Genomic DNA, 12,946 nt, shown 5'->3' on the forward strand with positions numbered 1-12,946 from the left:
CGCGCATAGCAAGTAACAGAAGGTCAGAACACGAGACAGTCAAAGCTGAAAGGAGGATACCAAGCCTGATTCATAAGTGGCATGCCCGTGCAGATTGTTTCAAGTTCCTGCTTGTTGCTACTATTTGACGATGGGCAGTGAGACATGGCCATGCCGCCTAATACTAATAGCATGACACCATCAAATGCTTACCTTCTAATCCCCTTGTGAGTTATGATGACTAGGAGAAACAACTAAGTAAAACTAATAGATAGAAACCTAATAATGATCTACTTGAACACATGTAATTAGAATCACTCTTATCACAAACGTAATCACAAAAATTTCCATAAAATAAAACTTACAAGTAATATTAATTAATGTAAATTAGGAGTTCAAACCTAATCCAACTCTTAAAACCCACTATTAGGCCTAGATAAAGTTAAGTAGGTTCTAATTAAACAGAAACTAATGCTCTAATAAATGATCTCAAACCTAAGCCTAACTATGATGTATAAAGGCTAGTCTTTCCCACCTTAATCAGGTCTTAAATGCATTGAGCCATTGAGGCCAATAATTGATAGGATATACGATGTTCATGGCCTTACGAATTGATGATATTATAGATGCAGAGTCTTGTAGAGATAATCTTATGCTAAGGTTGATTATTAGAGTACAAAGTAAGCAACAACCTTTATGTGCTCATCAAGAGATAGCACATATCACATTCACGAAGTATAGCACTAAATTTGATTGATTGATAAAATAAAAGTATATACAAAGTAATATCTGCCTTTTCCTGAACTTGTGATTCACTCAACACAGAAAAATGCATTTCTAATTTTCTATTCAGATCTTGTTCTGGTATTATACCATCGTTAAATCCTACTGTAATTAATTGCTGCATACATGAACAATAACATTATTGGTCATCAATCCATAGATTGAGACACTTGGCTACTTTGACTTTATATACATGCTTTGACAAATTGATCAACTAAGTTGTAAAATTACGACCAGCTATTGTTACTAGCATCATCATCATCAACTTCTGCAAAGTTGTTACCATCATCATCATCATCTACTTCTGCGAAAAAAGGGTCCTTGAGGAGTTCAGAGGCAGAGGGTCTTTCCCTAGGCTTTGCGATGCACTTATCAATGAACGCTTTCACCTCTGGATCGTTCACCTTGTCAAAAGACCGGGGCTTAATTCCAGTAGTCACCTTCTTGTATATCTTGGCAATACTATCACACTCGCAGTAAGGAATTTCCATAGTCACCATCTCCAGCAAACACATCCCAAAAGAGTATATGTCCACCACTTCTGTATAGTCTTCCTCGTACAGCTCTGGTGCCATGTATTCTGGTGTACCCAGAATTGAGTGTGCTACATGGCTCTTACCCACTATTGCTGCCAAGCCAAAGTCACCGATTTTCACCTGCATAAACAAGCAGTAACAACCTGATCAATGGAAACACAAACAGGAAGTAAATTTAAGATTCGTTACATCAAAGGTTACATAAACAGGCCAATAATTTGACTCAATAGTCTCAATTAACCCCAAATCAATATACATAAAGGACAAATTAATGAAGAAATTATGGTACAGTTTCTTAATTCGATCAGTTTTCTATGCATGTGCTATATGTCATTGGATCATATTTTAGATAGCAGGTTCGATAGTGGTTATTTCAATCATAAGGGGGCCAACACAGATAGTATTGCATCTTCCATTCACAACTCACAAGATTCATTGAACAGCTGACAACTATGAAGCAATGATCATGTTTATTTATAGGCATATCGCAGTATGGCTAGCTTAAAAACACAGGACTAAGGATCAAACTCAGAAAGATGCAGTCAGAACAAAATTTTAAGAGACAGGATCACAGGATAGACTATATACCTCGCCAACGTTCCCATTTATAAATATATTGCTGCAGTTAAGGTCCCTGTGTATAACACAGGGTTCAAGTGTATGCAGGTACTCCAAACCCTTGAGCACCTGCTTCGACCATTTCTTCAAAGCTCGGATCGACACATGACGGTGTTTCTTTCTGTACTCTCTCAGGTTCCCTGAAGTACAAATCTCGGTAATGAAGTTCAATGTGTTATGCTCAACGTCCCTCCAAACATGATACAAGGTGATGATATTGTTGTTCCTCAGCTTGCTCAGCAGCTGAACTTCCTTTACAAGTCGATCAATCACTGATGGATCTTGGCTGAAATTCTTTAGCTTCACCTGGTTCCAAGCAACCTCTCTTCCTTCCTCCTGATCGAAAGCTCGATACACTCTCTTCACAGCTCCCGCTCCAAGAAGGTCAGGATACCGACCAAACCGGGCGGTAGGATCAAGCTCCTCGAATGGTTCTTTATCACCCTCAGGTGGGTCAAGACTCTCACAAGTCATCTCAGAAATACGTGATTGTTGGAATGAAAATATCAAGGTTTCTCACACAACTCTCCTACATGAAACACAAACAAACAGGTCCATTAATAACTGCTCAACTCGTTTAGACAAAAGGGTAGCGGTTTGAATCCAGATTAGTCGGAGTTTAATAGGGTTTTGGTATATGTATATCCCATAAATTTAGAGCTACCATACTTTTTCACATAATCTCTTTTCATATCAAAAATTTTAATTTTTACACATGCCCATTTATGTATTATATATATATAACATACATGTAACTTTTACAGCAATAAAAACTAAAACTAGAAAAATCATTATACTAGAATTGATGGCTAAAATTATGGCAAAAAAGTCAAAGAAAAGACATGAATTAAACTTGTCAAACAACATGAAAATTCAAATAATAAACAGTCAACAGACAATATTGAACAAAGTCAAAATTCAAAACCCCACAACATCTCATAACAAAATCAAAATTCAAAACCCCACAACAAAATCCTAGAAACATGCAGAAGAATCTTTAAAAATGTAATTACGAGCAAATTAGTGGGAAAAACACAAGTATAATTACCAGAATTAAGAAAACGAAAATAAAAAATCGGAAAAATGATGGGAAATAGCAGAAAGAAAATGATGAAATTGAGGAGAGGAGAGAGAAAGAGTACCGAAAGGCGGCGGCAGAGGAATAGTGTTACGTAGTGAAGAGAGAGAAAGAAGAGAGAGAAACAGAAGGGATGTTGTAGTTTAAGAATTAAGAGTGAAGGGTGTAGATTGTAGAAGAAAGAAGGCGTGTAAACTGCCGAGGTATTTATAGACTTGTATAGAGTGACAGAGGTTGTTTTTATTTTAAATTTTAATTGGACTTGGATTTATATTTTTTATTGCGGTTCCACAACTTTGCTACTTCGTATTTAAAACCAACCCCTTTATTTCGGGATTCTTTTATCCTTTAAAATTTGGAGTACCCTTCATTCCTATGATGGTTGGTCACCTCATATGACAAGGATTACTTTGTTAGTATAGTATGGATTAAATGAGTTACTTTATTAGTATTATAGGGTTATTCAGTCGGTGTTATAACACTTATAGAGATTACTCAGTCAGTGTTATAAGGTTACTTGGTCAGTGTTATAAGAGTTACTTTACTTTTCTAAGTGGTCACACGATGTGGCTAGTCACACACAAGACGAGTTGTTCCTAAATATAGTTTTTATTTGAGTCAAACTTTGAAAACTTTAATTATATTTAAATGTTCATATATACTCCCTCCGTTTTTAAATACTTGCTCTATTTCTCCATGTGCGGAGTTTTAGGAGAAATTGGAGAAAGTAATAAAATATAGAGGTAATGGGGTAGTTGAGAGAATAAAAAATTGTAAAAAGCAAAAGTAGTGGAAGAATAAGAAGAGAGAGAGTATTATATTGGGTCCACTAAGTGTTAGAAATGAATTAAATATTTCGTATTATAAAAGCTTTTTAAAAAAGGAAATGGAGCAAGTAATTAAAAACGGCCGGAAAAGGAAAGTGGAGCAAATATTTAAAAACGGAGGGAGTAAGTGATTATAGGTTCATGTGAGATCATTAGATTTGTCACATTGTATATTTATTAATAATATCAAGTATGATTTTTACGCGCATGAAAATAGAGATATAGACGTTTTAACATCGGCTAAAGCTCATGAGAGCTCTTGAAAACCGTAAAAAGTCAAACGAGAACTAGATTTAGGAACGGAGGGAGTATTATTTGTAATTTGGGGTATAATTTATGAGATATAATATGTTTCATAGTAGTATAAACTATAAAGTAGGATGACAATGGGTCGGACTCGAAGCAGATTATGCTAAATCCGACCCTATAGGAAGTCAGAGGCTAAATCTGACTCTGAGTGTTTTTTTCGTTATTCAACACACTTTGAGAAATTGGGCTATTTGGGCCTTTACAACCCACGTCCAATGCCACCATGACCCAACAAAAATCCACTATCTATCGGAGTTAGAGTCCGATAATCTGTCAGAATCGGACTTTTATTGGAGTCGGATTTTTTTCTCGGATTTTTTTTAAGATCCGACTCCGACCTTCCTCCAACTTGGAGTCAAATTATTTTAACGAAGTCGAACTCGAATTACTTTTTTCTCGGCCTCTGAGTGAATTTTTTTACCTCGGATCAGGGCGGAGTAGGGTCGGATCCGGATTGGATTGCCAATCCACATGTGTTACTCTTATATATTGTATATTTGCTTCATTATTTTTACAAGATATGGTATTGAAATCAACCAATGAATTACAAGTATTATTCTTTTCGTTGTTGTTGTTTCCAAATGAGCTTCTTATGCTATATGAGATGTGAAAGCATTAGTCTCATCTTAGCTATAAAGTGTTTTGGTAACACGAGCCCTAGTTACACAACAACGTAACACTAAACTTGGATGATAATAGGTCGCATCATCGCATACTAAAGGATGCCATCATTGCCATGTGTTGAGGTTATGGAATAAGAATAATCCTAATTTTATGTTTGCCATAGTCCATAGAGTTGGTGTACATACACCGCCTCTACATTTTTTATTTTCGATTAGGAAGGATTTCATACTAGACTTCAACCCTTGTTATATTTCAAGAATGTACACATAGCATATACAAGTTAGACACATAAAAAATCGTGGAGAAAGTAAGAGAATCTCTACCCATGTCTCAACCACCGCATGTCATTTTTTCTACTACCATGTAATTACGTTTTAGTACTTTTTGGGTTAAGCTAGAGCTTATAAGGGTTTAGTCATCATTCAAAGTATAATTTTTTCGCACAATGAACCCATCTCCCCCATCTTTTGTTAGAGCTTTTTGGGTCAAATGATGTAAAAAATAAAGGCCATATAATTCCAAGTTAATTGTGTACTAATTGGCAACATTTCTTGATGTATTACTCTTAATGATGATAAAATTCTACGGTACATTTTAAGTTCAATATGTAAGCCAATTTCTTATGGAACATCTTTGCTTATGACTATGCTAATTAGGCAATTAGCTAATCAATAAGGGTTTGTTCTCATACGTTTATTTTCAGTTCAGTTTAGTTTAGTTCAGTTCAGCTCTTAATTTCCTTCTCTTATAAAATATTTAGTTTAGTTCAGCTCAATTCAGTTCAGCTGAGTTCAGTCTATGAGAACAGACCCTTGGAATATTAACCGTAAAGTTCTAATAAGGTAGAAAGTGAATCCATTCAAAAAAAAAAGAAAGGTAGAAAGTGAAGATTTGATATAGGGTAAGATCACGCAGAATCCTCTTTATGAAGTACTAGCATGAGGCAAGATTTAGGATGCAAAGAAAGGGAAGAAGTAAAAAAGGGCATACAAATACAAGTTGCTTGAAGACCCATTACATAGCTTGTGATTTTATCAATTGCCGACTTTCTTTCTTACTTGTTGTGTTATAGGTATTAACAGTACTCAGTATTGATTTCTCTGGAAACACTTCAACTTGCTATAAAGCACTAACCTTCAATTCTCGTGAACAAATGTACGTTTACAAGTACTACAATTGGTTAGTTGGGTTAATCTATGATTTGTTGTTATATATTTTCTTTGATTTTTATGTATGTATACTCTTCCTCTTGTAGAGCTAGAGTGTACTCGTGATGATGCGCACAAACATCTACAAGTAAAGACTATTTTAGTAATTAGAGGTGGAAAGTTTAGTGTTAAGTATGATCATTTGGAGAGTCTGGGATATATATGTAATGTTTACATGGTTAAAAGTTTATAACTAATTCTATATTTAAGTATAGGATATGATAGAATGCATTATATGATTAACAAACTTCATCTTTTAGAACACTAATCTAATTTAAAGATTGATACAACATTAATTGATCACAAACTTCTTGTGGCTGGCTATACTATGTGACCAGCCACATAATTTTGGGTTACTTGGTTGGGCGTTACTCGGTTAGTTAAGGGTTACTCACTTGGTCAGGGGTTTTGCAGTCAGAGGTTAATGTCGTGGGTTACTCGGCCGGTTACTCGTGTATTAGCTGGCCACACACACAAAAGTTGGTAGATATGTGTTGTTTATTTTCTCATTTGGATTTGATATTTAAATTAACTAATTGAAACTATCATGATTGATTCAAACATGGTCAAAATAAAGTCTAGGACTAGGTATATATTGTGGCAACATGTAAAGTAGCAACTTAAAAAGCAAAAATCAAAGTCACGCACTGTATCTATTTATATCTAGGTGAAGCTGAATCAGTTTCCGTGGTTATGTTGCTAATTAACAAGATACAATGTATCCATACTTTCAGGCTTAAGTAAGTAAACCAAAGCCCAGATATCAGCAATCAACCAAACTATGAGATTGTGCTGTCCAAGTGCTTCTAACTTAAATGCAAAACATGTGAAATCATGTGATTTTCCTTAGTTGAACCCCCCCTTCAAGCATGAATGAATTAATTGATTAACTCTAAATTTTTGAAAAATAATCTAAAAGAAGATCAAAGCAAACTTCTGAAGAATAGTGTCGATATGCTCTCATCACTGGTTTAGATATGAATTAGAATCACGTAAACAACATTCCGTCTTAGTATATTTAGGGGCGTAGAGAGTACGATTAAAGATCAAAACTACAACTGTAAAAGAAGTAGTTAAGCCTCAATCCAATTGGGTGGAATCATGAGCATTTAAACAAACCATTGTTAAGCTAGCAGTACCTGTCACTGTAAAGTGACAAACAGTTACTGATACTGCTCAAGTAGGCAGGAAATGGAGTAACTAACTAATTACTTTTCGAAACGAATCACAACAGTACAACACCACTGGAAGCTAGAGCTCATAATCTTTTGATTAATTTGCCAGCTATTGAACAAACAAACTACAGAAACATAACATATGCAGAGCCAGCCATGATAATCTCTACATGATTAATGCGGTCCAACTACGAAATCTGAGGGCACAAAAAACTGCTTTTCAAAGGTTATGGACTCTCTGAATTTCCTACACTCATGCTTCACATGAATCACAAAGGTATATTTCTGCAGTCAGGTTTATTGATTATACAAGAGTTATCTAATGAACATGATCAACGAAAGATAAAAGGCGGTAGTCACTCATGAATGTAGTAAAATCAGTAATTTGAAGACCTAATACTCTCCTGAAAACCCGCAATCATAAAGAAGCACAATTAGTATATCAGCATGCAAAATGAACAAGTTCCAGAAAAATGGCAACCTCTCTCAAATAAGCTCTTTGCGTTAAGGAATTTCCCAGGCAAATCCCAATCTCCTCCTTAACTCCTGCTGTACATGTTTTTTTCCTACCCGATGAGAATTTGCTGTACTAAATTAGTTCCTCTGCCTTGCTAGTTCCCGAAATTTCGGATTGATGAGTTCAAGCCACCGACCCAACTAATACAATAATACGCCATTACTCACAGGATATCTATCTATAAACAAAGGACAGTAATATCGAAACTGTTTGTCATTCAAAATAGAATACATTTCTACTCAAATGCTAAATAAATATTTAAATGCACAAGAAAATTGGAAAACAGTCCACTACAACTTAATGACTTATCACTTATCCTTTGCTTGTTCCTAAATCCAGAGTTCTATATTGGACAGAGTGAGAAGTGAGAAAGGTCTTGAAGCTGGCGGTTAGGTCGGTTACTGCACGTCTAAGCTAAAGCAAGATGGACATTTCTTATATTATTAACAGGTTAAAGTGATTCACAAATTATCGCGAATCACATGTAACAATAGACATTTCCAATATTATTAAGAAGTTAAGGTCATTCACAAACTATCGAGAATCACATGTAATAAAAACTAAATATAATATCATACAGACATAACACTGAAACTCTTATTCATGAAACTTCAGCAGTAATCTAAACAGGCGCAGCTCAAGGCATGCTACCTCATACACTCTGAATTCTGATTGGGATATTGTTCAGTTCACATATAAGCTACAGAGGATATGGCTGAGGGTCTCTGCTGAAAATAGAATTGGGACAACGGAGTATTTTTGTAAACAACAGTGACAAGCACAAGTATGCTAGGCAGGAACTACAGCTTAAATCTTCCATAATTTTTCTTTCTGAATCTAAACAGAGCCACAGAGGTTGCGTCTAGTGATATTACATGTACTACGTATTAAGTAACAAATGACAATTAAGGTAAGAGAAGGCCGTCAGAGTTGATGATGATTAGGTACTCTATATTTCGACAAAAATATAACAAGGATAAAAAGAGCAACGATCCTTGAATCAGCAGAACATTTTAACCACATAATTCAGTAAGAAACATTGCTAAGGATTACAAAGTAATCCAAGGAGAATTGTAAAAGTTGTAACTAATGATTCAATGCTATAATATCCTCCAAATGGACCTTCATGGTCTAGGATTCCAAGAGGACAATTTCATAGGTAAGTTGTGTAAAGAAGTCGCAACATTAGTCAAGAGTTAAGGTGCTAGTCGAGCTGAGAAGATCACAAGCAACTCGAACTTGACTCGGTAATTGAGTTGCCTTGACTCGAACACAACTCAAAATTTTAATGAGCACGAGTTGAGCTAGCTGCCTAGCTCTAACTCAACTCAATAAGCTCGTGATATTTTAAAGCACTTAAACTTTAGAAGGAAGAAAGCTTTGATGAGGAGTCAGGCAAGGAATGGGTGAGAAATTTTAAAATTTCGAATTGAGTCGAGTTAGGTAACAATCAGCTCACAATTGATTCACTATATATCATACATGTTCCTAACCTGATACTGACTGGTGGAGGAGAGAATAGTCCCAACCCAAATTTGACCTCAGGTTCTAGAGAACAGCAGCCTGTCACTACCCTTGACATGAAATGAGATCCTAAAATCCAATCTCCATGGGTTTACTGGCGTCTCAGAGTCTCACTCCAAGTAAAAGCTCATCCACAGTGAGCAGAAATCATAATTCTAATAAAGGTTAAAATCTACAACAAGTTTACGTGGATATTCTCTAAAGAGGCTGACTCCTCTATAAAACTACTTTAACGAATACTGTCAAAAGCCAGAACCCTGAAAAAACTCAGAGCTTACAAAAAGAAAACTGAGTAACAAACACCCAGTTAACACAGGAACATGCAAAATATCTATAAAAGCACATAAGACACTCTGAGCATATGACTGGAAAGCAGGCAGAATTAGCACAAAGTGCAAAATTATTGAAGCAGTCGTGTTGGACGATCAGTGTAGTCCACAAGCACTTGCATTAGAACTATCATCATTTTTTGGAAGCCACATAAAATGACAGAAAGAAGATTACATATCTTGGAGCAAAAACATATCAAAAGATCATCAGATTGAAACTCCAGGAGCAGCAAACAGCAACTCTACCTGGTTTGTCATCAAGGTCATCAATGCAGGAAGTGGGGGTCAGGCCAGCTCCTGATGTGTTTGATCTGACAAGCGGGAGAACCTCCAAATTTTTCGCTCACCTTTTGTTAGTTCTCTATCTAATGTTGAAGAATGAAAATCCCTCAAAAGGAATCAAAATTAAACTATTTAAGCGGCATATTAGACACCTCTTAGCCTGAACATTGCAAAGTGATCAATGTAGACGGCTGAAAATTTCTGCTCTACTGCAATACTACTATACTAGTATACATTCTTAAGAAAATACGGCCAAGGAAATTCACACATGTACATAGCAGTATAGCACTAACCAACAGTCCAACAGTACTTGAATAACAAGAAATCATTATTATCTCGCTGCACCACAGGTCCACAGCACATATTTTTACGGTAAGTTGAGTTTTGTGCTCAAATAAAAGGATCATGGCATAGAGACCTATCTAACAGCACCCCCACAGGCCCAGATGACTGCCAGGTTGGCAATGCCCTAGATCTATAGATAAATAACTAAACTATTTAAGAGGTATATTACCTCTTAAGCCTGAACATTGCAAAGTGATCAATGTAGACAGTTTAAAAATTTCTGCTCTACTGCAATAATAGCATACATTCTTAAGAAGATATGGCCACACATGTACATTCCAGTATAGCTCTAACCAACAGTCCAACAGTACTAGACTAACAAGACATCATTACTATCTCGCTGCACCACAGGTCAACAACACAGTTTTTTTATGGTAAGCAGAGTTCTGTTCTAATAAAGGAATCAGGGCATAGAGACCTCCTATCTAACAGCACCCACCACAGCCCCAGATGACTGCCGGGTTGCCAATATCAGCCTTAGATCTATAGGTAAATAGCCGGAATAATGTGCTCTTACTCCATACTTTAAAATATACTAGTTTCTACTGCATGAAATTAAAATGTCACTTCAACAAGTTAAATAAAAAATTCATATGAGAAGGAAACCAAATTTTATACTTCGTATTAGTCTGTAGCATATCCCCTCTTAAGTACTTTCATAACTTGAATACACAACATATGAAAAACAACAGAAGGCTGACCGAAATTGAAAACAGCACAATAATACAATTTTAAAGCACCACGCATAATAAGGTAGAAAACAGGTATACATTTTTGTGATGATATATCAGAGGTACAAAGGCATCAAGCACTCTCAGCAAATACAAAGAAACAGATAAAATAGACAAATAAGAGATCAAGATGATATAACGTGTATTTCATGAAACCATAGGGAAACATAAGTTATCAGATACAGATGCTGAAGTACAACAAAGAGATCCATACCCGAGAATTAATGTACAATGGAACTTGTTACCCTAAGTTGTAGTTACTACAAGCCAATAAACCAATTACCAAGGAGGATTAGAACCTTCTCTCACAGAAGGTGACAAGGCAGAATCAATGGTTCCATCTCTAGCAAGCTTTGACATGCTCCTTCCCGGCTTAGGAGTACCTGGGCCAGGGCTGTTGCCTCGATAACTAGCACGCAGAGATTCATCAACGGAAGCTGATGATTTTGCCATTGCATTCCTCATAAACTTCTGAGCAGCAGGGGAAAGAGTTCTCACACTGGGACTGGCACTTCCACTCCTCATAGGTGAAGGCAGGGGTGGTTTCTCATACATCCTTGACCTTTCCTTTATCTTACGAGCAGCCTCACGCGACAAAGAATGAGCTTTCAAATCCCGTGTAGGTGGCAATGGAATCTTGAAACGCGACCCATCACCACTACCTCCAATATCAAGTGGTGTATCCTCGTTGTCCAACCTCAAAGGTGTTCCTTCAATTTCACCCCAAGTGATAAATGGCGATTCATCTCCACCAGGAGCAGGTGAAGGAGTCTTCACAAAACTGTAACCATTCTCAGCCTTTTTCTCAGACTCCACATAAAACACATTAGGAGACTTCCTCAAATCCTCCAAATCATACTTCTTGGTCTTATCCCTATTCCTATCAGACATCACCGGTGTACCACCCGCTACCATGTTATAAAGAACCTCAACCTCATTCTCCTCTTTCGGTCCAGAATCCGACATCTTCCCATGAAATCTCGTATTATACCGATCAACCTCCTTTGTCAAACCCTTCAACCTCTCAGCCCTCTCATCCGCCGTCAATGGAGCTTCACCCCTATCAGCAGGATGATACATTATCAAATTCTTAGCACAATACTTCCAACCCTCCAACGTACTCACCGGTTGATCGGAAGTACCATATCCATCCGTAATCCTATCCCTCTTTACATCCTCAATCCCCTTAACCTCATCATCTTCCTCCTTCTCACCTTCCAACAAATACCCATACCTCTCCTTCCTCTTCCTGTTAACTTTCTCCATAATTCTATTAAAACTATCATTATCTTCACTAGTATACTTCCTAAAAAACTGATCCAAACTCAAATTAACATTAACAGAATTCCCATCACCAACCACCTCCCCACCACCCAAATTCCCATCAATTACAGAAGGGGTTCGATCAAAATCAAACGGGGTAACAGAATTTTTGAAAAAAGTTGAACCAGGAGTTCGAATTTTACCTCCATCAGTGGGGTTCAAACCACGACGACGCTCAAGAATCTTCAACTGGGCATCTCGAATTTGAACAGGATCCCGAGTATTGACGGCTTCAAGCCAATCGATACGATCACGAAGCTTCGGAATGTCAGGGAAGAAGTCACGCTCGATGATCTTCTCGATTGCGGCGACATAGCTGTCTTCGTCGAGAACTGTTGCAGATTTTTTAGGGGGGTTTTGTTGTTGGGAGGAAGAAGAAGATGGGGGATCGGCGGAGGAGAGAGAAGGAGATGGGGATGGAGTAGAGAGGTGGCGAGGGGAGTGGCCTGGAGAGAGAAGCATGGCGAATTTGGGGGAAAAATTAGGGTTAGGGTTTTGGGAAAATTGGGGATCAGAGAAAATTGGGGCAGAAGATGGAGGAGATGTGATTGAATTGGTGGATAACGGTGGTTTTAGCCCTTTCAGGGGCGTTACGCGGTTAAAGTCGGTGAGGGTTTATTTATTTTATTTTTGCTTTTTATTTATTTATGAGCGTTAGTGAAAAATCTTAGTATTGTTATTAATTCATTGTTTTTATTGCAACTGAAGTTGGGTTTAAATAAATCAATTAAAGATTTGAATTTCATCACTGGAGTAAT

The 12,946-nt window shown here is 36.9% G+C and overlaps 2 protein-coding genes across 2 annotated transcripts; both read right to left on the reverse strand.

Annotated features, from left to right (window-relative positions):
• Positions 1 to 715: 715 nt before the first annotated feature.
• On the reverse strand, positions 716 to 3,149 carry LOC145559430 (putative serine/threonine-protein kinase WNK11). The gene is made up of 3 exons (XM_081620849.1): positions 3,059 to 3,149; positions 1,887 to 2,445; positions 716 to 1,418 (listed from the first exon to the last, which is right to left on the reverse strand). The coding sequence occupies exons 2-3, from the start codon at positions 2,388 to 2,390 to the stop codon at positions 990 to 992; spliced, it is 933 nt and encodes a 310-aa protein (XP_081476975.1). The 5' UTR covers positions 2,391 to 2,445; positions 3,059 to 3,149; the 3' UTR covers positions 716 to 989.
• Positions 3,150 to 10,990: 7,841 nt separating this feature from the next.
• LOC145559431 (uncharacterized) lies at positions 10,991 to 12,849 on the reverse strand. The gene has a single exon (XM_081620850.1). It carries the CDS (start codon positions 12,648 to 12,650, stop codon positions 11,145 to 11,147), a length of 1,506 nt encoding a protein of 501 aa, XP_081476976.1. The 5' UTR covers positions 12,651 to 12,849; the 3' UTR covers positions 10,991 to 11,144.
• Positions 12,850 to 12,946: the final 97 nt, after the last annotated feature.

Source organism: Chenopodium album, chromosome 9 (genome assembly GCF_948465745.1).
Source record: "Chenopodium album chromosome 9, dcCheAlbu1.1, whole genome shotgun sequence".
Classification (NCBI taxonomy): domain Eukaryota; kingdom Viridiplantae; phylum Streptophyta; class Magnoliopsida; order Caryophyllales; family Amaranthaceae; genus Chenopodium; species Chenopodium album.

Coding starts and splice junctions, on each gene's coding strand:
- LOC145559431 (XM_081620850.1), bottom strand. CDS start 12,650: ATGCTTCTCTCTCCAGGCCACTCCCCTCGCCACCTCTCTACTCCATCC.
- LOC145559430 (XM_081620849.1), bottom strand. CDS start 2,390: ATGACTTGTGAGAGTCTTGACCCACCTGAGGGTGATAAAGAACCATTC. Junction 1,419..1,886: donor TAAATGGGAACGTTGGCGAG/GTATATAGTCTA, acceptor TTGTTTATGCAG/GTGAAAATCGGTGACTTTGG.